The sequence below is a fragment of the Triturus cristatus genome, chromosome 2_1 (assembly GCF_964204655.1).
Source record: "Triturus cristatus chromosome 2_1, aTriCri1.1, whole genome shotgun sequence".
NCBI classification, from domain to species: Eukaryota; Metazoa; Chordata; class Amphibia; order Caudata; family Salamandridae; genus Triturus; species Triturus cristatus.
In genome coordinates, this window is record NC_140581.1 from 464,143,247 (window position 1) to 464,169,418 (window position 26,172).

The following is a 26,172-nucleotide window of genomic DNA, read 5'->3' on the forward strand; positions in this document are numbered from 1 at the left end:
TATTTTGATGTTCAGATTGCGGGTGCCCACCCCGCTTATGCTTGGTTTTCGTTAGCGATTGGCAAGCCCAACTGCCCTGCGAGAGAGAAGCCAGCTGCAACGTGGGACACATTTGTGTAGAGGGCACAGTCAGTGCCAGTGTCCCCAGTACTTCCACAGCTGTACCGCAATTAGCACCAACTGCACAGTTTAGGCCAGAGCATTTGTGGTGGGGACCCAGGAGGCACAGTGGTGCTAGCGCAATTGCGCACTTCCGAGTCTGCTGCATTGGCAGCTGAGCCCTGACTTTGCTGGACATAGGACATTGGAGCCCTAAAAAAGGCCAGTTGGACCATCACCTGAGACTTATGAAGCCGCGCCCTCATACATGGCATCACCAGGTGAGGATTCTTAATTGGGTAACCTCAGCGTCTAGGAGTGAATTTCTTGTATCTTTACTCAATGTCTTCTGCACTCATATTATAAGAAGGCTGTATATCTGCAGCATTAGAAGAGTTTTAGTTGTGTATATTCAGTTTGATGTGTGGAGGAAGAAAATGTCTAGAAACGTCCATGTGAAAGTGATCACTCATTTCAAAGGAGGGGGAAACCCTTGCCACTTTGCTTTGCGATATCTCATTTTGCTCATCTTAGTTCATTAAAGTGATCCGATTTCAAGTAGGCATGCACTTATTTTCTCCAATGCCTCCAATCCCCCAAAAATGTTTCAAACTTACACTTGCTAAAAAATGTGTTTTTTGCAGATTTGATCTTGCCTGCGAGTGTGAATATCCACACACAAGGAAGACTACACCCAGTTGTTCAGTAAGTCAGAACAGACCTTCTGCTGATTTGATTTCATGGTGGAATATTTGATATCAGTCATGCGGACTCTATATGATCAGACCACCTTCTTTCTTCCCGTTACCAATATCAAGTGTTTTCATTACATGCAAATATGTATTATTGCTGCATGGTTCAGTGGCGTAGAGCTGGAAGTGGACTACTTAAAATCCTAGTCAGCTGGTAAGTGAAATGCAGCGGATGAATTATTATCGGCTCGTTTTTTGTATTGTATGTCGGTGCCCAACTTGTTTTACCTCTTTCTGCTGATACTGTAAAGGAAGGCCACAGAGTGAAAAAAACAATTAATGGGAACATCTGAATTTAAATGCATTGCAGATAGGTCATGTTTATGTTTTCTTCTTTGCTAACATCGTGCTCGAAGAGCCATTTTATACATGTACCAACAAGATATAATACTGGCATACGTATAGCTTTATTTCTAGAAGCACCACGAACCAAGTATTCGTCCACAAGAGTTGTCACATGAGAGCCACCGGAACTCCAACACCTAAAGGAACAGTCACACACCAGTTGCACTGTTTGCTGTGTTCCACGGTTTGTTGGATAGCTATAAAAATTATGAATGTATAGAGATATGCTCATGTGCTTTTAACTTGCCAACCCTCCTGCGCTACTCATCATGGGGAAAGAGGTTATGTATAAAGTTTGTAAAAAAGAAACTAGAATAAAATGCAAAGGACTGCTAACCGGAGGCAAATGATTCTTTGTAAATTCAGCACAGTTCCATTAAATCTGGGCAGTTGATCCTAAGGAAATCAAAATTCAAACCACCCAAGCACAGTCGTGAGGAAAGTGTGGCATGTTGCATCCACCTCCAGAGGTACAGAAGGCAGATTTCTGCTTCTAGAACCCAGCAGATCTGGTGCATGGGCAGGCAGAGGGCTGTTGTAAGGGTTTATAGTGTCCTAGGGAAATATACTATTTGCTACCATGGCATGGAGACCATCTGTGATGCATTTACAAGCACGTGGCTGGGTGACCCCGTCTGGTGGCACCTAAAGCAATGACCAAGGGAGAGAAACTATTTGCTAACATGGCATGAAGACCGTCGGTGATGCATTTACAAGCACGTGGGTGACCCCCATCTGGTGGCACCCAAAGTCACTCCCTAGTGTGGCCAGCCGTCGGTCTGCAAATGTAGAGCGGCCTTTCACTGCCTCGAAACCCCAAGTGTGGCCTACACATACCTACTCCCCTCCCGCTTCGTTACAATCGGACTGCTAAGGTTGGGTGATTAGCCGAGTAACACCAAACCAAGAGATAAGAGTGACGTGAGAGTTCTGAATGCATTAAGCAGGAAACGTGGGCACTCTTTATGAGGTCCTTGTGTGCAAGTTAAATATTAACCACATTCAAAACATTCAGCAGATAAGCAAGATCTCTGCTTCCCACCACCTTCACCCAAGAAATGCCATCTCAAGATCCTGAAGAACGCGCAAGAGCCCAATTAATACAGCCTTCATTAGCCCTTTTACATTTGAACATTAAAAATTAACCACAGAGCCCACTGCCTTTGCCAAACTTATCAGAGGACTGTAATGTTTAACCAGGGCACATGTACTTTACACAGAGTACGGAGCCCACAGTTACAAACACTGAGTCATCACAAAGCCAGCCAAGGCGCAGATAAGGAGGAGGGCGCGGCGGGGCGTGGCCTGGGGGACCGGGATATCCAGCTGCTGTCCGGCAGGTGAAAGGCATGTATGCAGCAGGGGCACGCCAGGGGCGCAACGGACCGCCGAGCAGTCATCCAGCTGCCAGGGATAGGAGAAGTGGGCATGTCTAAGTTCTCAGAGCCCACAGGGTGCAAGGGAGGGAGCAAGACAGGTCCCATTCATAGGGTGACCAGAGTTTGAGAAGCAAAAACCATCACAGGCCACACATAAAGGAAGGACTAAAGCCTTTAGTCTTACTTCTATAACTGGCCTGTCCCGATGTTTGCTTAGCCTTAATATATATGTGTGTGTGTATATATATATATATACACACACACACACACACACACACACACACATATACACATACATATACACACACGTGTGTTTTTTTCATAACATATGGTATGGCAGGATCTCCACCATGCGCACCCTTGATCTCTTCCACAGTCTGTCGCTCCTCTGCTGGGAGCCTTCAGTGGGCCTCCACGTGTGCTGCCTCACAAAAACAGATGCATTTCTTTATTTATTTGCGACTGCAGAGGCCCCTGTGACAGGTGATCATATCTTTTTATTCTGCTTTGCAAAATGACATGACTTTTGTCCCAAAATCCGGGACATGTATTTAAAATTAAGAAAAGTGTGGGGACACTGGGACAGTCCTCGGAAAACGGGGACTGTCCGGGTGTTAGACTTGGCATCATTTGGCATATTTCCCTGAGTTTTTGCTTTCTGACCTCCCAGTTTTGACTCTGTTTTTGCTGGCGTAACGTTTCTGCGCACTTTTTGCACTGCTGATCAGTGGTAAAGTGCAGGCGCTCTCAGTGTCAATTGTGTTATGGATTGGTGTTTCAACGATTGGATATTTGATTTACTTGTTAGTCCCTAGTAAAGTCCACCGAGTGTGCCAGGACCTGTGAATCAAATGCTACTTGTGGGCCTGCAGCACTGATTGTGCCACCCACGTGAGTAGCTCTGAAAAGGTACCTCAGACCTGCCATTGCAGAGTCAGCGCGCAGTTTGAAACAGCCATGTCGACTTGGTCAGTGCACACACTTGCCAGTCCCTACCTTCCCTTTTCTACATGTCAGTCACCCCTAAGGAAGGCCCAAGGTACCCCTGAGGGCAGGGTGCAGTGAATGTGAAAGGTAGGACATGTTCTGGTGTGTGGCATGTTCCGATAGTGAATTACAGCCCATTTTGTTTTTCACTATTGCAAGGCTACTTGTTCTTATAAGCCAGAATGGGCAGTTTTGATTATAACATTTTATAATCCTAAACTGACCCGGGGAACAAGGTAGAAATTCGAGTTTAGTATGCCTGAGCTCAAAATGTTAAAATACATCTTTTAGTGAAGGTGATTTTTACATTCTGTGTTTGAAAATACCACTTTTAGAAAGTAAGTATTTTCTTGCTCAGTCATCCCATGTTCCTCTTATGGAATGTGGATTGCCTGTCTGGGTTTCGGATGACAGAAGGCTGGGGAGCAGGGGGGCTCCAGATAGTCTAGGTAGGGTCAGGAAAGGGCTGAATAGACTTGGGCTGCAATGGGGGAAGGGGGAGATTTCCTTGCACCTCAAAGGGCCTGGTCTGCCTCTGACAATGCCGTCTCCACCTCCTGCCAGGAATTCACACCAGAGAAGGCAGAACTGGTTTTGGCTGGTCACAGCCACCCTCTACCTAGAGGATTAAAGGATTTTTGGATACAAATACTGGGGCCCAGACCCCTGAACTTTAGAACTCATCTGGTTCAACAAGACTGCCAAGAAAAAGAGCTAGAGAAGCTGTGAGGAGGAACTACCACTTTGCTGTGTGCTTTGCTGGGCTGACCTGCAGTGGCTGCTTCTCTCTTGGGCAGTGAAAGGCCTGGACTGGACTTTCTGCAACCTATTTTGTGAGTCTCTCCAAGGGCTTGAAGTAGAGCTTGCCCCCTGTTCACAGAGTCTCAGGAACAGCAAAGACTTAAGCTCTTCTGCCCGCAGGACTGGGGACTGTGTGTTTTGTGCTATATCAGAGGAAAAGCAACTCAACGATGTCTACGACGCGGCTGCAGAATCCCTTACCCTGAAGGCACCGCAGAGGGCATGGCCGCACCGCATCCTTGGTCTCACCGACGACGCCTGTCGACGCTGCCACCGAGCCGCTGCTTTCACCGTGACCTGTGGGCACCACACTCCTTACCGCCTCACTTCACGCCGATGCCTTGGCACCACAGAGTACCGCCGCACCGCGACCTTGGTCTCACCGACGCCACGTGTTGACGCCGCCACCGAGCCGCTGCTCGACCGCGACCTGTGGGCACCGCACTCTGCACCGCCTTGCTTCACAAGGACGCCTTGGTCTCCCCGACGCCACGCCAAAATCGATGCCGCTGCTTGCACTGTGGTTCGAGGGCAATCACATGAAGCACCACCCTCATCCTGCACCGCAGCCTTGGCCCACCGACGCCACTGACTTCTGCTCGTCAGCCGACGACAGCGCTTCAGCAACGACGACACCACTGCTTGCACCGTGACTTGCTAGCACCGTGACGAGCACCGCCTTCATCTCGCACCAGGACCCTGGCCTCACTGACGGCGCCATCCGACACCACCACCGAGCCACAGCTCGCACCGCAACCGGCGGGCACCGCACCGCTGCACTTCGCACCGCAGCACCGAACACCAGCGCTCCTGATTCCATCAGAGAGGAGCTCGACCTGCAACGCGAATGACTTCGATGCCGCTACTTGCACTGTGGTTCGAGGGCACTGCTCGTAAGTCACATGAAGCACCGCCCTCATCTCGCACCGCAGCCTGGGCCCACCGACGCTGGCACCATCGACTCCTGCTCGTCATCCGACGACAGCGCTTAAGCAATGACACCGCTGCTTGCACCGTGACGAGCACCGCCTTCATCTCGCACCACTACCCTGGTCTCACTGACCGCGCCATCCGACGCTGCCACCTAGCCGCAGCTCACTTGCAACCTGGGGGCACCGCACGCCGCACTGCTGCACTTCGCACCGCAGCACCAGACGCCAGCGCTCCGGATTCCATGAGAGAGGAGCTCGACCTGCAACCCGAGTGACTTTGAGGGCCTCATCACCCTGCATCTCACACAGGTACTGTTTGCGGGTCTTCCTGACACCGTAGCTGGCCCGCGACCCCGCGACCAGCCAGAACTGTTGGATTTGTTGTTCACAATGCCGTGGTAGCCCCAGGCGGAGCTATCGACATCGAGGAACTTTGTTTGAAACTTATTTTGATAACTACAGACTTTTTTTCATATAGTATTGTGGATTTTTATCGTTTTTAGGTCTCGCCTGGCTATTGCGTAAGCGATCGCCCAGCAAGACTTATGTAGGGGCTTCAGAAAATGCTCCCAAAGGCTTCCCAGGAGGATCGGGTGGCTGTTACGCGCACAACCACGCGCATTCCATTCGCCACCAGCTACTTCCTGCGCGTGCGCCGCCTCACGCATTCAGAGAGATTTAGTAAGGGGCACAAGACCTTAGGATTGCGGTTTATGGCCAGTGCATGTGAGGCATTCAAGCACGAAGCTGGCATCTGGCATCGGACTTGAAAGCAGCAGACTGCTTTCGCCAGCGCGCGCTCGGCCTCACTTCCTGCATCCCCTCTTACAATAATTAACTATCGTTATAACTCACACCCCATATGCTCGTTCCCTCCCTCCCTTCCTTTGATGTCCGCTTTTCTTGTTGTTCACAAACCACGCCACACACTGCTGCACGCCGCACGCCGCACACTGCCGCACGCCGCACACTGCCGCACGCCGCTGCACACCACACACTGCTGCACGCCACACACTGCTGCACGCCGCTGCACGCCGCACACAGCTACACGAAACACTGCTGCACGCCGCACACTGCTGCACGCCACACACTGCTGCACGCCACACACTGCTGCACGCCACACACTGCTGCACGCCACACACTGCTGCACGCCACACACTGCTGCATGAAACATTACTGTATGCCACACACTGCTGCACGGCACACACTGCTACACTGCTGCACGCCGCACACTGCTGCATTACTCACTGCTGCATGCTGCACGACACTGCTGCACGCCGCACACTGCTGCACACTGCTGCACGCCACACACTGCTGCACGCCACACACTGCTGCACGCCACACACTGCTGTATGCCGCTGCACGCCGCACACTGCTGCACGCCGCACACTGCTTTTATGCGAGTTTATGCTACTGACATTGTAAATGACAATTCCTTTTATTTGTTTTAAAACCAAAACATAAATAAAAGGCATTGTAATTTTACAATACCAATAGCTCAAACTCTTATGAATGCGAGACCTATTGCATTGCAAATGCTTGTTGGTCTTGTTTTAATTATATAAAAATATTGGATATTTTTCGAAACTGGTGTGGTGTCCTTTTGTAGTGCGTACACTATTACTGTGGGTTATGTGCAAATGCTTTACACACGCCCTCTAAGATAAGCCCGACTGCTTGTGCCAAGCTACCAAGGGGGTGAGCAGGGGTTATTTTAGGAGTGTAACTCCCTTATCCTGTCTAGAGTGGAGATTTTTGCCACGCTTCGGCCCTTGCCCTAGCCTACCACAAATCCCATTTCTAACACCGGGGAAATACGGTACGCTGGTTACCCTACTCACACACCTTAGGTCACTACATGAGTCCAATCCTGGAACAAACCGCAGTTACAACAGCCACTGTATCCTGGTATCAACCTCAGAGATTCAAGGCGCCACACCTTCTCTTTTCATGCCACCCTTGAGCAATCACTCAACGCCACTGGGTGAATGGGCAAGGCCCAGGGGCGAGGTTTTTAAACATTTCCAAAAGCTTGACACTTACAAATCTGAATGACAAGCTATTTAATGCAAGCTTCCTCCATTGGAGTCACACACAGCTCGAGGACAGTCAGTGAACGCGCTGTATTCCTGTTCCTCATCAGTATTCTAGAAACAACGCATCAGCGCCAGACCGTGCACCCCCAGCCTGGAAAGCACTCACTCCATATCCGGATGAGAACACCCTCAACCGAGCACTGCCGCCCTCTGCACGGCGGGGGCAGAAAACGGCACCACCGGAAACGCCGACATCATCACCGAAGGCGTGCAGGCGAACAATTTACAAAGCAACAGACACTCTGAAAATTACAAACAAATAATACACCTAAAAGCAGGACCCCTGCATGCTAATAACTTTCTTTTTATATGGTGCTTCACAACATACAACTGCCGTTTCTAAGTGCTATAAATAACACACGCGCTTCAATACTCTCAATAGCAGTGCCCGTTTTGTGAAAGTAGCCCCGTGAAAATGTGAAAGCCTTGATGTCTTGTATTCTGGGGCGTAAAATCCAACTAAAGGACGGCAGGGCGGGGACGACCATGGCGAGTGCGTCTTTTCGTACTTCAGTCTGCCTGGAGGCAGGCTCCACCGTCCCTGCTAAACGAGGACCACAATGCAGAGGGCACCGACAGATCCGGGTTTCCAAAAGACTCGCCATTTACGGAGAGGTGACTTCCAAGTCCATACACATTAGGGTGCATTGATTGGAACGTACAACCACACAGGGTTACTACTCATGAAGACATCCCGAAAAGAGCTTCAAGTCAGACTAGACACAGAGCTAATTTATTCCTGCAAACTTCTGAAAGCAAACAAAGGCGCTGTAATTTACAAAAGTAAATATTTGTCACATGTTTGCAGATTTCAAACCCACTGTTCTGCAAGTTCTTCTTACATTTCGATCTCAGTCCCTTGCAAGCGGGTCTGGGGCCTGGCTGCTACGACTCCTGGTCACTCGCTGCTCTGTTAGCATCAGTCCACAGGTACTGAGCAGCGGGGCACCACCCACAAGGGCAGGCACTGAGCTTGTTCCACCCAAAGCAACCTGCATGCCACTTTCATGTTCTGGTAGCCTGCATTGACACACGGGTTGGTGGATGCTCGTCTATGCAGACGCATGAGGTGATAAATCCATGTCATGACAGGCACACGCATGAATGTATGTCTAACAGTACATGCACAGTAGCAGATCCATTTACGCTACTGCAGGCATAGAACAGAGCCAAGTCTGCTTCTACAGACACAGGCATAGATACACATCTGCTACGTGAAGTGCCCCTTCTCTGCTATTGCAGGCCCAGGGATGGATAATCGTTTGTTACAAGAAATTAGAAAATGTCGGTTTTATGTGCTCAAGAATTGATACATGCGTAACACATGAGGGTAACAAATGTATTCATTTCCATCACATAAAAGGATACACATGCACTGCTATCAGCACAGAAAATGACCATGTTATGGAGGGGAACGCCTGTTACATTAATGGTTCCATGTCTAAGGTGACCAGGCGTCCCAGATTTCCCCCGACAGTCCCAAGTTTTCACCAGCTGTCTCGGCAGATTTCGGCAATTTAGACTCGTGTCCCGGTTTTTAGAGGGAGTCGACTGAAACCAGTGGGTGTTCTAACGCTCTGCTAGTTAGTAGCGGTTATATGCAAGCAATGGTATGATGCTGGTTTTAGAAATGACATTTTATTTATTTTCTTAGTGCTTCTTCTGTGTTCCTATGCTGATCAGAGTTGTCATTCTGCGCAGCACTGCTGACGTAAAAGTCGTAGTTCGTCTATTTTTGCAAAATATCCCGGTTTTTGGTTTTCAAGATCTGGTCACCCTATACATGTCTCTAACATTAATGGGTTCACGCCTCCATTTCAAGGCATAGATATTGATACGACTGCAACCAAAAGCATATGAAAGTTGAACAGTCGCTAATACGGGGTCCGGATCACACACATTCTGCATGTTCAGTTACATGAATTTATAGGTGACAGCTATTACGGGAGTAGAATGGTGCCCGTTATGTGAAGGAGGTACACTGTCACTATAAGTACACTAATTAATGCAGGTTTGCTCTTCCAAGAATGGCAATGAATACGGAGATGGTATTACAAACCTACCATCTCAGCAAACCCCTACACACTACGCCTCGAACATACGGAGTTGCCTTAACACTTAGAAGCAGCACCTCATCGCGACCCACGCTTCACTGGCTTACTGGTCCTACTCCTGTTGCAGGAGAACATTCAACCGCAGCAGCCTCGATGCAGCCTGATCAACTCCCTGCGAATCTGGAGATTACTACTCGCTTACAGGGAGTGGATCCTGAAACACGGCAGTATCCGATGATGTAATGATGGAAGGTGATGCGATGTTTATGGTTAGCATAGATCATATACTAAGGGAAGGTCTTCGTTCGATTGAGTGAACAACCACTTATGGGTGGAATATTAATTTCTGCAGGCACATTGAATCAGTATCAACAATATGATCTGTGTCACTCCTGTTCGAAGACCGTGGTGGAAAATTGGCACAACTTGTAAATGTTTCATAGCAGTTATTATGTGTGCACCCCAGGCAAACCAAGCAGTGCAATCTATACACCACCCGGCTTTGTGGTGTAATTCGGCTTGACGCCCATCACTCACCAGGATAACGTGAAAGGAGTCATTATCTACTGATCTACCTATGGTACTTCTGTGTGATCTGTATGCACCTAAATGTGCATGGAGATGCCACCATTCATGATGGGAAGAGTCTCAGCATTTCTGCTGCTCGCACACTGGATGCTGGATTTCAGCCAGCAGCTTGACATCGATTTATAAAACAACATATCCAGCCGTGGCCGTATCAATTGATTTTAATGAGTACATGTCGCTTGCGAACTTGCGCTATGTGGAGTAAATGGTAAGCAGGCCATATGCAGCTTTGAAGCAGAAACCAAAGCTGGACAAGATAGCCCTGCGGAAAATGAATGCCTATCTGCGATGGATGACCGCAGCATAACCTCAAAGGACGTATACCGTGTGTGTCACAAGTCAGTGCTAGAACATATGCAGAGGGGTCCAAATTGGTGGCAAAAGAAAGATCACTTTTTTACAAGTCCTTTATAATATAGAATGTCGAGGTGGTACTGATGAAAAAACGTTTTAGAGCGTAAAAATCCACCTGCAATTTCCTTTTTCATTTTACCCAGTCATTTTTGAGCCAATGGCAGAGACATTTAGTCATATTTCCTTCAGCATCCATCTGCTTGAGTCTCTGTAACAGAGCTACTTAAATCCTTAATTTGACTAAGTTCCCACAGTCAAATCACCAAGAAATCAAGGTAAACACTGTCTGAGATAATCAATGTGGAACTGAACGGGTCAAAGAGATACGCAAGGGGAGGGGTAGAAATGGAAAGGTGGGCTGAAGGGAAGCAGCAGAGAAAAAAGTAGGCGTGACCTTGGCGGTGGTGTCCGACTATACCTGTGCAGCGGCGTCAGTCACAGTAGATCATCTACACTGGATAGAAGGATCAATTGGAGTGAAGGAACCTTGAAGCACGATGCACAATTTTCACATGGTCTTTCCCTGCTGTGCACTGGGGCAGGAAATTGCTAACGTGCTGGTGAAATTCATGTGAATAAGGCAAGTAAATCACTTTACTTGGGGGTGTAGTGTCTCCCTGCCTAGTGATCTAGTGACTTGGCCCTCTGTAGCGTGACAATATGCAACACTTTTCATAAATCTTGGAAAAGGCTTTTTCAAATCCATCAGCCAAGTGTTTAGTTTTGCAACTTTACAGAGAGCACTGCAACTTTATTTTCATTGTGATGAGCACATGAAAAGCTCAACGGGACAGTCTCAAGAGTGGGGTGGTTTCTCCATCTGTACAAAGTAGGACCGTGTTTTCGTTGGCTCGGGTCTGCCTGGGAGAGCCACAGAAGCAGGAACAGTGCACATATAATCCAGGAAACGGTTATGACTAAAGGATTCTTGTACTGTGAAGAAGTCTGCTCCGGGACTCATCTTTGCAGCACAGTTCTTGGCTCTCATGCTTATTAGAACATTGGAATGTGGAGTGCTCCATAGCTTATGTGCTACTTCGTTAGGTTCAGGGGCATGCTGTTTCTTCACGCCTTCCAGCTTACTTGTAAATCCACCAATTCCCCACTGCACATGAAGCCTACATTCTCTACACACTAAGGATGTCAGATGCCAAACTAAGAAAGTGCTGTCCGTTAACTCCACCAAACCCTGCCAACAGTAGCATGTCACACCGTCGCGTGTGCCATTTAATCCTTCCATCTGGTTTACAATGACTGTTCTTAACAAAGGCAGATTCAAAACATGTGACTTCATCTGGAGTGTCCCAGTTCAACCTCGTCAGCTTACAAACGAGCAAAGTCATCATGAGAATTCCTGTACATATCCCCAGTCTCAAGACACTATCTTCACTCTTCCACAAATGACTCACACAATGCGAGTGTGTCTGCATGGAGTACCCTTCATTACCCAGCCTCATTTCAAAGTAACCTACGTGCACATCCATACTGCGTGCCAAGTTCTACTATAATGAGGGACTCCTGCATAAAGTGGCTCTGTAATGTCTTATGAATACAATAGGTGTATCAGCTATTAAGAAACAAAACTCTGATAACATCTCTCCACATACATGCTGGAAAGCAGTTAGTAAAAGTGCAAGATATGCTCAACCACCACATCAGCTTCTCACAGCCTCTGGGCAGCTCATCCACTGGGCAAGGATGGATCACCAAGTCACTCCGCATCAGACTTAGTAAGATATTGTAATTAAGGTGTTGGTTGGCTTTGGAACAGAGTACCAGTAAAGATTAAGCCACTAGATGAAAAATTGTTAAGCAGAAAATGAGAATACAAGATCAATTTTGGATAATGATTAAAAAAATACAAATTTTGACTATGGGTATATAAAACACACACTGATATTCCAAAACTACAGACTCGATTCACAACAAAGAGAAATAAAGTAAATGTTTCAGTTATGGCTTACAACTTCAATGTTTGTAGTTCGGCTCATTTTTTTGACTACCACAAATCTCAAGGTCTACAGCTGTTAACGTGCCGTTTTTCATAGACACCTACCCAAGTGACAAGACTGACTGCTTCATTGAATTATAAAACGACATTAAGGAAGCACTGAGGTGCTTAAATGAAACTGCAAGAAGAAGATTGGCTAGTATGGACCACTCTGGTCTGGAGTGGTCCCTTTGCTTCCAAACAGAGCAGTGCGCATTGTCGAACAACGGCAGGAATCCAAAGGCTTCCGTTACCCCAGAGACTCAGCTAACTGCAAAAGGGGAAGACATCTGAACAGTACTAGGCCCTACAAAAGCATTTTTGGCTTCTCATCTAAATACTCATTGTCCCCTTCAATGCTGCTTATTTATATCCACACTCCTTTGTTTTGGCCTTCAACAGTTACCAGGGAATTCACCTATGCGGTCTCTTTTTGCAAAGTTGCTTGGAAAAATTATTTAGTTCTGTAACTAAAAGGACCAATCTGGCCAATTCATGCCTGGTAGTCAGCCTCGTAGAGTTATAGTAACATACAAATCAAAAATTAACCACATTAATTTCTACTTTGTGGGTGATTTAAAAAAGCATTTAATTTCTGCATGGCAGTGACAAACCGACTGAGCCATCTACACCCAGTGAAGGCTCCTGCTCTCCATGACAAACGGAATGCTTTTTAAGTCAGTCTGGTCATCTATGCCTCACTGGCACTTGGGAAACAATTGGATAACCTCATATTAGAATCAACAAAAGTATTTCATTTTCTGTCTACCCTATACCTAGAAGGCACACCTAATTATTAAGACAACCATTTCCTCTGGAGTTAAAGGCGATTTGTGCCGTTTTAAGAAATATTTCATTTAAAATGTTTGTGCACGCATAATACGCCTCTTTCAGAGGGTTCAGGGTTTCAGCTGTTCCTGAACTAGCCAAACAATGTTTTAAAGCAGTATTATGATGGTTTTGACTAATACGTAGTATGGTTCACCAGACCCCACACGCTACATATGCCTCTATGGGCAAAACGCGGAAGCCAGGGTAGACTGCATTGATAAGAATCTTAACTGGGGTAGAGCCAGCCAGGAAGGGTGGGGTTAGGGAGGTTTAGACGTTATGTTATCGCAATCGCAGCCATGCCTAGCCTTTTTTCCAGGTATCACTGAAGGAATGCACATGCAATATAAGCTGAACCAAAGATATGCATTGCCTACTAATTGATATATACTAACGACAGTAAGGTATACAATGTACAGTATTCTTTCCAATTTATTGCAAATGTATCTGCGAATATGCATGTTTTGTTGAACGAAAAAAGAGAAAACTAAGTGCGTTTTAAAAACAAATGATGGTATTGACTATTTCCTATAGATAGGAGTCAGAGTTAACATAGATCGCCAAATTGTCCCCGAGTAGATACTTTCCCAAATAACGCTTTGTGCAGACAATGACAATATCAATGAAACGCATGCATAAATGAATTAACTTCATATATATCTCAACAGTATGTACTATCAATCTGCCTTGTTACACAGATTTCACACCGCAGTTAGCCCTGAATGCCCCGCGGTCATTAGACATGGCTGATTTTCTCCATTTGGCATGGTCATGTCTGGGTCTGAAGGCATTCTGGCAATAACAATAAGTGGAGATTGTAATGAATGAAATTACAAAATACCAACACTGAATTAAACCCACTGAGGGTCCTGTGTGGTATACATTGCAAGGGTAGCCACCGCCACCAGAAGATTCATTGTCCTGCCATTACATGTAGTGAAAAGCAGGGTAACCGCGAGCTGGTGAAGGGACCTCTGCCCAAGACCGAGATTTGGCTGCAAGACGTACCATGTTGCAACGAGTCTGCTGACACTTTTGCACAATTGCAACCGGTACAAACTAGACCAAAATGTACAGGGTGCTCTTAAGAAGTTATCTCGGGAACAATCGAAGGACTTAGAAAAATCAGGAGGATGGTGAAAGTGGTTATCCTGCCACAAATGCAATGTTGGGAAGAAAGGACATTGCTTTTGCCTCAATATTACAGTCCAAGATTTACAAAGCTGGGTAGCAATCTCTGGATCTGTCAACCAGATAATTGTAATACCTAAATCTTAGATGCTTCTATTGCGTATTGTTGATATGTATTTGATTTAAAACTAAAAGTTAAAAAAATACCCAGTCTATGTTTGCAGAGGAACCACAATAGCTGATAAAACAGTTTTCGCGGAGTTTCCTCAACATCACACTTATGAACCTGACAAACCACAGATCTGATTCCCAGTCCTCCTCTTTAGCATCCAGCTTCTATTAGGAAACTTCCTTGCCCGTGTAACTTTAGCCGGAGGGTGAGCATTAAAGCAGGGGTGTTACAGCTGCAAACACTTTCCTTTAAAGATTAGTAAGCAACATAAGAATTGACTCATAAAGACCTTTCAGTCCAATTGTGGATCATTTTAATCCAATTGAGCATTATTCGTTCATTATAGATTACAAATTACAATGTATAAAACAAATATTTGATTCCTTCCACATAATATATATGTTCGAAGCTAATGTGAAACAAAAGCTGATATTTTCAATAAAGAGAGGGGAAATACCATGTCACCTCAAAATGAACAGGGTCCCAATTCCCATCACATCTAATATTCCCATTTTCTGTGCTCACTTTTCAGGCAATGAATACTAACTTTAAAGCAAACACAACAAGATGATGGGCGGAGTGCTGAAACTTTTCAACCACTCATCCCCAGTCACAGATCCAAGTTTAATCCATTGTTCTTTTGCTCACTTCATCCCCGCAGTTTGGACCAAGCCATATGGAAATCGGTCTTGACCCTGCTCCTCATGGGAACAGTCCAGCCCGAATTGGCAGGCCAGGTCCTCCCTGGACTGGAAACAAGCATCCTAGGACCGGTTTCAGGGTATCACTGCTCATCAGCCAGGCTAGCTTGAATCCAGTAGCAGAGTGACAGAGGGACCCACGTCTGGGCATATCCTGGCCACTTAGGGTGAACATAGGAAACACAACAAGATGATGGACGAATTGGGTTTGCTTTACTAAATTTAAAGAACAGAGGCCTACATGTACTAACGCATGTTATCAATAGACGCAGAATGGGGAAAATAATTGATACATTAGGCCAAGACTCTTTAGGGATTTTTGCAGATGGTGCCTTCTATCGCCCATCAACAGGATTAGTATATTAATAAATGTCTCCACAAAGAGAGAAATCCACTTTTTCAATGATTCCTAGATTACATCTCCTCTAAGATACCGTTGCCAGACTACACTTGTATCCTCACTGGTCCAGGATTACAAGGCCCCAAAAGATCTGCAGTTTTCTTTCTTTGCATACGTGCAACTCACACTCTTTTATAACCTCTGCACATAAAGAGACCTGATATTAGCATGATGTCGTTGGTAACGACAGGGGAAAGTCAGCATAACAATTAAGAATCATTTGTTTGACCAACAAGATTACACATGCATGTAATATTAGACGTCCCCAATTAAATATAATAATAATAATTAGGTGTCTGAAGTTCACAGGCTCCTGGAATCCAGAAAGAAACTGAAGATGCACCCTTTCACAAAAGACAAGCACCACATTTCAGGTAACCGTCTGTATTCCAAGTGCCTCACTATATATGTTCCATATACCCTTCACGGGCTCTCGCACTTCGTTCAGTGCCCTGTTCTTTCCTAGACAGTTCTGGTTCACCCCAGTGTCTGAGCATCCCGGACAGTGGGGTTACTCCTCTGTGGTCTCTATTTTAACAGTCGACGGTGGACTGTCTGCACCTATGTTTCCAATAACCCCAGATGTGGGTTCACCCTTTGTAGGCACATTCGGTTTTATTTCTGAATGCTGCGATTACATTGGAATGGAATTATTCAGCTCCTTTCCTTGGAATGGTTTTTCCCCAAAGAGAGGCCTCAGATATTAATATATAGGTGTCAAAAGACCTAAAAATGAGAGTCTTAAAATATATATTTTTTTTCACTCTAACAAAAAAAAAAAAAAAAAAAAAAAAAGACAGACAGTTGAAGGCACACAGAATAGCTCCAGTCTAACTTTGATTTACAGCTCTTGCTTCTTCGCTTTTAATACAGATTCCAGAGTAATATTTTATAGAACTAAAATTCACCAACACTTGGGATAGTGTCTTATTTGCATGACGAAGAACAACCTACAATGAAGCACATTAACAAAGCACACAGGTGAGTAATTGTGGCCTACCCATATACATTTTTAAAGGGGTCTAAGTCAACATGAAATGGCGGAATATATCCAAAATGGGATGAAAAGCGTACAGTAGCGGCTAGTTAAGCACTTGACAGCTGTCCGAGTTCTGTCACAAAGAATCCAATCCCTCATGTTTCGCAGAACTAATGACACTACATTGCCCTACATGCAAGTCCTATGGTTCATTTATGAGGCCATGGGCAATTCCCTCCACCCCAGAACTTTATTACTTAGAATTACACAAGACAACGGCTGCCGTAAAAAAAAAGATTAATAAACACATGCTGTTTTTCAATAAGCATGCAACGACACTGGACTGCAAGAGAACAGAAACCATTGTTTCTGTCTCTAAAATGGTGGAAAGAAGCCTCCTTGTGGATGTTACAGTCTGGCACGAGCATTCTGCTGTCCTCGGCACTTTGTTGGCGCTCTCCAAACATACAATGGTTTTGCACAGAAACTATTAAAATCTAGAGATTTAGATCAGATCAAGGAAGTCAAAGTTGTTTGCCAAGAAGATATTTTAAACTGGTGTAGGCAATAAATATTGTTATTTGCCTTTTTTTATACGCGCACTATCTTCAATTAACATGCCATTGCAGATCATGAGGAAGGCTTGTTGTACAGTTCCAAGGTTGTCATCACAGGCTGGAGTCCGGTTCGATTTGTGGAGCTGTGCAGGGAGTACAGTGAACAAGTGTGCCTTCGTTCTTTTTTTCCATGAGCTTTTTGTAGTGCTGGGCAACTCGAGAATGTGGGCGCTGTAGACATATACCACATATTAACAATAACAGTAAAGAATAATGTGTTGGGCTTTGGGCAGTTATTTCTCTTGCATGCAGTGGCATCACTAGGGTTGGTGTCACCGAGTGCGGGTAACTTATGGTGTCACCCCCTCACGACTTACCCCATGGACCTCCTATGTGACAGAGCCATGGCCACCTCGTCCGGCACGCCTTCCCGGTGGTCATCCTGGCTCCTGCAAACCTCACGTTCATCCACGTCCTTGGTCAGGGTGTCCCTTCTGGATCCGCCGACCTCTGGTCGCGCTGGTTGCTCTCCCACCGCTTTCTCCTCCGTAGCATCCGCTACCGCGTCCTCCGTGTTGTCCTCCTCTGCTCTCACCTCCTTACAGCCGAGTTCCCCTCCGAAGTTCCGCGCCATCGGAATTTAAAGTCCCTCCTCCCCCCCCCTTGCACCGGAAGTATTACACTGGCAACAGAGGAAGAGACCAGGAAGCAGGACTCCTTGGTGCCCCCGGGGCTCCCGCCACAAGTGCCCATGGCCTTATCCTGGCTTACAGTACTCCCCTACCAGACCAAGAGTCCACCGGAGCGCGAGAGAGGAAGTCCACATTGGAGCGACCCAGAAGTTGATATTGAAAGGACTGGAGGCAGAGGCAAGGCTGCAAAGTTTGGCAAGCAGCCAACACAGCGTAACAAGGTTGGTGTCACCCCGTGTGCTGGTGTCACCCGGTGAGGTCCGCACCCCCAGCACTCCCCTAGTGATGCCACTGCTTACAAGTGTACAGCTTGATAAGAACTGTATGCAGAATTACGATTTCTTTTATTGAGGAAGTTTCAATGACGACATGGGCATCGTCATCATACCAGTAAAGAACACCCTCTGTAGCACCACAGCTCAAGCTCACTAGCTCAAGGTAAAGATTGAAAAGCAAAAGGAGCTAGTATGGAAACCTGGTGGTCATCATTACGTACAACAAAATACCAACGTCTAAAGAAAGTAGATACTTAAAACCTGAAGTGTCAGAGGAGTATTCCTTTAATAGGACGAAATCTCTCACCCACCTGAGTTGGCATGCTTCATCATAAGGATTCTCCTCGCACCGAAACAGCAGGTCACGGTGAGGGCTACAACTCCCACTCCAATTGGGAGGAGCGCTTCACGTTTTAGTATATTATTATGTACCCTATGGAGTCCCCTTGGGGACATCACAAGATACTACAGATGAAGTCGACGAGAGACGGCCAATCTTTAACGCTGGTGGTCAAGTCGATAAAAAAGGGACAAACCAGTTCAACATTGTGCCTTGGAAACCCATGTGGTGCTGGAGAATCAACAGTAGCCCCCATGAACCACAATAGCAAAAGTAATTTTCAACTACCCTCCCTCTCACTTTTTGCTTCTAGATGCTGTGGTAGTTGATCGCAAAGTGTGCTGGGTCCTGCTAACCATGCGCTGCACCTGTGCTCTTTCCCTTCAGCTATAAATGTGAATTGGTACACCCACTTGGCAAGTACTTTTAGACACTGTAAGGCCCAAGTATATTGTACCCAGGGCAGGGATGTAAAAGGGGTATCAGGACTGCAGCACATTGTACCATCCTGAGTTATCGGATTGAAATCGAAGTCTCCATGTCAACCCTGCACAAGCATCCTGCCTGCTCAAGTTCTAACCTGCACACACCATGTGTGACAGGGTCACCTCACTGCATTTAATATATGTCAGACACCCCTAAGGTAAGGCCTCCTAGGTAGGCAGGGTGCATTATATTGTATGTGTGAAAGTATATGTGGAAGCATATATTGCCCTGTGGTAGCACTGTAAACGTAATTCTACCGAAAGTGGTCAGCTGTCCATCGGATAACATGGGCTGGCATATTTGCATTACCTATCTGCCCATCTCCATAATGGCACGGGCGATTTCTTTAATGTTTAGTGTCAAACACAGTGTTTTTTAATCCCCGACATGACCGTGGTGTTGCGGTTCAACCAGCATGTATCTAGGTGGCACTTTAGACAGAGTCCACCAAGTTAACCCAGTGTTCTCGTGCCTTGGCCGACTTTTTCGAAGATTTGCCGCCAAGACAAAAGTCTGACCTCATGCTGGGGAGTGTGTGCCACTTCCAAAGGCCAGAGACAAAGACCTGTGTGAGCAGGAGGTGATACCTCCGCTCACAGAGGATGGCTAGTTATTAAGACCGGTGAGGCGGTGCACCTCAAAGGCACAGTTTTTGACAGGCAGATGGGAAATTAGCTTTGCAGGAGGCGTCCACCTCCCTGACTACACCTCTAGGGTGTTGCAGCTGAGGTGTACAGTCAAAGATGGTTTCGCTCATCTTGAATTTAGGCTAGAAATCAGGTTCTGACTAGTTTTAGTGACACACCCACAGGATGTTGTCCCTACTAGGGCGGATTAGCCGCAGGACTAGATGCCCATTGGCTACTAGTCTTCACATCCACTAACACCCCCAAAATCCAGGATTTAAGGGGCACGCCGGACACCAGAACCTTAGATTCAACATGAAATCAAGAAGAGGCCCTTGTCCACGAAAATAGGTGCTAAGCTCTGTACCTGTGACAGCCACCCTGCACCTGCTGGATTGCACCTCGACCATGTCAAGAGATTGGTTCCACATGGAAGGCGAACCCCTCTGCAAACTTCAGACTTCCCAAAAACTCTCTTGGGCAAGGGAACTAGTTCCCTGCAGTCAGCAGACACAAACCGAAAAGTCCATGACCTCGAAGTCCTGCTCCAAACATCAAGCTTTCATTTAAAACAGGAGAGAGAAAGACCTATCCGTCCAGTGGCTGAGTGGCACAATGTGAAAGAGGAAATCCTTGGATTTTTCCCATTTTCCCCACTTGACCTAATTGTGTGATTCTAGGCAAATATTTTATTTAACCATGGTTCCTTTTTTTGCTTTTGAGAGCACTTTGAAATATGTAAGTTCACGCTGTGTACTATACAAGAACTTCTCTTGCATCCGATTTAAATAGACTATCATGCTTCTCCATGTAAAAACCTGCCCCACATCTACGGTGCACATGACAACGGACGTGCCTCTTAATTCGAGACTAATGTGCATATGGCTGGGTCCGAATTGAGACTGCATGGAGTGCAAAATTACGATGGACTGGTATGCGGCCCGAGTAATATCCAGTGACTGAGATTAATTCAAGCATTCCATTGGCTGCTTTTTTGTAAACTTTAGTGTGTCGGCAATGCCCAGGTGTGGTTCCTGTGCACACTGTGTCGAAGGAAGCAATCTAAAACTGGTTGATAAACTTTAGGGTGAAACCGATCTTTGGTTGCTTGTGTTTCGGTTCAGGGAGGACCTCACCTAATAGTTAGAGCTGAACTGTTCCTACTGGAGCAGGGTCAAGATTGCTTTGCATATGGCTGTGTCCAAACTGAGGTGGCACTGTGTGCAAAAGAATACTGGACTGGGATGCCGCCCGAGTAATTACTGTGGCTGAGATTAATTCAAACATTCCATCCATCACTTTTTTGTATACTTTCTTAATTCACTACTGGCATTTTTATCATGGTGCGGTGGGGGTCATGACTGTTTTTAAGTTCATGTTTAAAAACTGTCACTTTTAGTAAATGCCTAAACAGAACATGTCCTGTCTTTCTATCATCTTGAGTTAAAAATAATATGTACTGGACTGTAACCTCAGGTCGAGGCACAAAAACTTCCCCAGAATTCCCCCATTCAACCCAAAGAGAATAGGTGGGTCTAGATTTGCGGTGTTGGCCCCTCGGACTTGGAATTCCATGCCCCCAGAGATTAGCTCTACCATGAAATACATGCATTCTCGCAAACTCTGGAAGACTTGGCTCTTTCGACACGCCTATGATTACATTTTCTCTAGCGGTATGTTATCTTCTACTGTCCAGCGCCAAGAAACCTCCCTGGTGAAAGAGCGCTTTATAAAACTCATACAACAGAACATGCCTCTCAATGCAGTGATATTATAGGATTTACATAGTTAAAAATCTTCTGCGTGTTAAAGAAATACAGTTGGGGGGGGGGTTTAGAGTCTCTTATTTTTATATTGGGGTTCGTTACACAGTTTGCATACCAAGCCTTTTCGGGGTTCGGCTCATGCACGGGCTCTTAGAGCCCAGCCAGACCCCGAGTTCGGCTCTCCTTGTTAATTTGTTTGCTCGCCCACCTCTACCTTCTACCCAGAATCCAGGCACGGGGTGAATGTAGGTATTTCCAAAGTCCTACTTTTTTCCTGGCTCTGAACAGAAAGCACTGCAGAACTAAATTGCTTCTAGGAGCGCAAGTGATAAACAGTACGGATACAAGGAGCTCTTACTGTGATGAGGAACACATTTGTAAACGATGGGCATGTCCTAGGTAAACGCATTTGAGTACATTGAAGTGTACTTATCATAAAGGACACTTTATAGAAAGACTGCCATTTCAGGAGAAATCATTGAGAAGGAAGTAGGCAACCCGGCAATGAAATGTATAGGTACGTCATAGAAGAACCCAAAACCAGCGAGCTCAGCACCTTGCAATGGCCATGTACGGATCCATCTCTAAATAATTCACAGCCAGCGAGCAGGATACCCTGCAATGACAATTCACAAGGACATAATAAAAGAACCACAACCAGATCATTCTGCAACCACACTGAACAGGGGTATCACAAAAGAACCCACAACCAACATGCAGAGCACCAAGTAGATACACTGTACAGGTGCCTCACAGAAGAACAAAGCCAAGTAGGAACGCACACAGCACAGGTGCATCACTAAAGAACTCAGAGAAAGAAAAATAGCACCATGCATTAAACTGTACAGGTGCAGCACAAAATAACCCACATCAGGCAAGCAGAGTACCCTCCAATGACACTGAACAAGTGCATCAAAACAGAATACAGAGCCAGCAAGCAAAGCACCCGGCTCAAGAGCACACGCAACAGGCAAGTAGAGCACTCTTCAAAAACATCATAAAATTACCAATAACCAGCAAAGTACCATTATAAAAGAACAAACATGAGGAACACCTCGCAATGGCGCTGTATCGATGCATCGTAAAATAAACCACATCTACCATGCAAAGCACTCAGACACTTAAAAAAAAAAAATGAAAAACTACATACAACCGGCAGTCACATCAACCTGTAAGAACGGTATAAAGAGGAGTCATAAAATAACGCGCGACCAGGGGACCCTCCAACTAAAGTAAATAGGTGTATTACAAAAGAACTTACAACAAGCTCACAGTGCACAGGTACATCATAGACAAATCATAAGAAAGCCAGTAAACAGAGCTCTCTGCTATGACAATGTACAGGTACATCATAAAAGAACAAACAGACAGCAAGCACAAGAACGACAAACTCCAGATGCACCATAAAATAACCCACAAGTAGAGCACCCTGCCATACATAGGAATCGAAGAATCATGAAATAAACCACACAGCACCCTGCAATACACTGTAAAAGCACATCACCAGACAACTCATAGCCAGCAAGCAGAACACAGTACAATAACACTGTAAATGCACATCATAATAGAACTGCAGCAAGCAGGACCCCCTACAAAGACAGTAAATAGGCGCACCGCAAAATAACGTGCAGCCTGCATCAAAGTACACTGCATCGAAAAAGTACAGAAGCATCATCGAATAACTGGCAAGCTGGGCACTCTACAATGGCATTCTGAAGGTGAATAATAAAATAACCCACAACAAGCAAACACGTCACCCTCCAATGACAGTGAAGCAGAAACTTCAATGTCATAGAAGTTAAATGACCTTCAACAGACCATGTCTCTGTATTCAGGTGATCGAAGTTGGCGTGTTGATGCAATCTGGGTTGCACAAAACAAAAATACTGGGTGTCTGCCTTTCTTAAACACAGCCCTTCAGATCACTTCCTGGCCGTGCTCGGACTCTGGACCGACATACTCAGCATCATGTCAGCCACGTGCTTGACTTTAACCCCAGTTCAGCTATTAACTTCTCTAGGGCGAGGGCCTTGTGCGTAAAATGTTACTCCACACCTCCTGGGTGTTGGCACCAGGTGCTGGAACAGCAACGGCTGCACGCTCCCAGAAAAGGGGCTTTAGTTCAAGTCGAATAATGTTCCGGTTTCAGAGACATGAACACGTTTCTTGCCTACCAGGCGATATCCTTACTCGGGGTCTGACAGGAAGGCCTTTCAACCCCAACCTCTGCAGGAACTTGTGTTGGTCACCGAGGCTCCCTCTCAGTGACCATGAACACGTCGGCCTGCTAAACTCTCACTCACTGACAGGGAAGACTGGAGCGGCTAACCATATGCGTTACGGTTTTATCAGAAAGGTTATAGCTCGCATGACATGAAAAACACATTCCATTGCTGTCCTTGACAGTATTTAATGATGCTCTGTTGTGCGTTGGCGGGCCCTCTCAAATCACCTCTCAGAGGGGGTGCAGGCCGGCCATGCAGCGCCCGGTCCCCACACTGGCTGTGGAGGTGACAGGAGGGGGGTGCCTTTGTTTGTTTTGTCACACCCTGTCACGGGTTGTTTGAAACAACATTTCTGTGCGTGGAGCACCAGGAAGACAGAAAGAGCACCGGGCAAGAGAAAATGCAAAAACGTGATTAAGTTCGCATCCGGGGTCACAGGCTACGAACTCTGTCACGATTAAAATACGGAGTGGCTTTTACATTCCCACACACGCGGCATGTGATGTCTTCCTTCACACACGACACTGACTGACTTCCCTGGATTAAAGCATGGGCAATTATGTTAAACGTGGCTCATTATTTAAAAAGGCGGGCGAGGGCTTTTGAGCGTGCTGCATGAGTCCAGCAGCAGTCATTATTTTGATGTGAACTCCGGCGACAGCCCTGGCCGCGAGGACGTGTCGCTGGCAGACGGAGCCGTGAATCACCGGAAACCAGGGCTGCCTCGGGGGGCGGGTGACACGAAGCAGCTCTGGGGGCTCTTCCGCAGGGGGGAGTGGGGGCACAGCAGACTTTACAGGTACTAAGTGGCCCCCATCCTTTCACTCCACGCACATGTGCTTCCTGTCTCAGGGTGACAGTGGAGCATGTAAAAACCCTCGCCCACAGCGAAAAACTCACTCAAAGCAGCACGACAGCCATAGCTTTCCTATCGCAAGGTGCAGATAGGAGGATCAGCCTGGACCAACATTTTTATATATGTTCTAAAGCTATTGGTGAGCAGCGTCTCTTCCAACAGGTTTAGCTGCAGGGTTCACCTGAACCTAAGAGGGAGCCCCACAGCGAGGACCTCCGGCGGGGATCGCACGTGTGACTTGCCGCGGGCGCCCTGGGAGATCACACACCGGATGCCCAGGTCAGGTGAGCGGTGCCTCCACCCACGGAGGGGGGGGGGGGGGATTTAACTCTTCTGCAAAGCTCCCTCGCCCCCACAGCATCACACAACTTAAAGGATCCCGGCTGATCCTCCTCCTAGAAGAGTGAGCCCCGCGCCTGCAGAGCCAATCTACAGACCCACCTGCCTGTGATCTGCAGGCAGGAAGTCACAGGTGTGCTGCGGCTTGCAGCACACCTGTGACTTCCTGCGTGTGACCTTCCGCAGACCAGCAGCCCCCCGGCTGAACCCCTAGACTTGCCGCGGGACTTCACGAGACGCACCTTGAGGGCACACACAGGGGCCACAACTCCTTTAAAACCACTTTCATACATTGGGCTGTGCAACAACACACCCTTACACAAACTAAAACCACAGACTCTTTTCGATAATGCAGAGATACAATACTGCATTTGTTCTGGGGTCACCAGCCTACTATCTGGTTTACTTACAGCCATAGCGTGGTCTGAGCAGGGAGGCGCGCAGCTCCTCATGCTGCATTCTGTGTCCGCGGGGATGCTTCTGCCAAAACTTCAGCAGCTGCTCCTGCGCCCGCAACCAAAACCCGTCCCGGGCTCTCCTCCGTGGTCCTCTCCGGGACTCCGCCGAGCTCTGCCCCCGCCTGTTGCGCTCTGAGCCGCGCTGCTCCCGGAGCTCTGCTGAGCCTGCGGCGCGTGTGCGCGTGTGAACTCGGCAGCACCCTCCTCCTCCTCTCAGCCAGCGGCACACGGGCACTTCCCACGGCGTCTCAGTCACAGCCCCGTTATTCAGGTTAGCACAGCACAGCGACACCTGCTGTCAGTCGCGGGCACTGCAGCTCGAGGGTGAACGGTCGCGCCTCCGGTGTCTCTGCCCTTGGCTGCGAGACGGGCTATCAGAAAGACTGGGCCTGTAAAGTGTGGTCGTTTTTTTCCAAAGAATCTAGGCTCCACTTTGAGGAAGGTCTAAGGTACGAGACTTTTAGGTTTATTATTTGGGACATGGGATACCTGTCAATGTTCTTTAGGGTAGGCGAGCAATTGGTTCAAATATGTAATTCTTTTTTTCTGCCATTTGTGCTCTGAGGCAAAGGCTTTTTGATTTTGCTAGGTTCAACAAATTACGTTGCAAATCTCAAAATCAGCCACGTGACAAAACTCTGGCAAACAAAACTAGCATCAGGCTACACACCTGCCCTTATCCCAAAGGCCCACCTTTGAGCCACTATGACCACCCCTTAAGAAAACATACTGCCTCCAACTCACATATCACTTAGTTTCCATACCACAGATTTAGCTAATCTGAGCCCGTCTAAGGTGACTAAAGAAAGGAAAGTTTCATACTATAAATGTCATTAAGGGACAAGCAAGGGGTGCTGGTGGGAGGGTATGGGTTGGGGATTGTGGCCTATGAGAGAAGTTAGTTTATACTGTTCATTACGAGTAGTGGTTTGCCCTTGTATTGTCTGCCACCCATGTGGAG

At 46.8% G+C, this 26,172-nt stretch overlaps 1 protein-coding gene and 1 long non-coding RNA gene across 5 annotated transcripts in view; one reads left to right on the top strand and one right to left on the bottom strand.

Moving 5' to 3' along the window:
• The window catches only part of IQGAP2 (IQ motif containing GTPase activating protein 2), a 1,048,054-nt gene extending 1,022,584 nt beyond the window's left edge, over nucleotides 1–25,470 (bottom strand). Inside the window, exon 1 of one of the 4 annotated variants that reach the window (XM_085632282.1) lies at nucleotides 25,164–25,470. In XM_085632282.1, the coding sequence (XP_085488408.1) occupies nucleotides 25,164–25,212 (49 nt within the window). In that variant the 5' untranslated portion in view covers nucleotides 25,213–25,470. The remainder of the gene's footprint in view (nucleotides 1–25,163) is intronic. The other 3 variants (XM_085632281.1, XM_085632284.1, XM_085632283.1) reach the window with 3 other exon arrangements.
• LOC146865482 (uncharacterized) overlaps nucleotides 24,461–26,172 on the top strand; it is a 55,333-nt gene continuing 53,621 nt past the window's right edge. The window contains exon 1 of the long non-coding RNA XR_014970318.1: nucleotides 24,461–24,698. This is a non-coding gene — a long non-coding RNA (uncharacterized LOC146865482). The remainder of the gene's footprint in view (nucleotides 24,699–26,172) is intronic.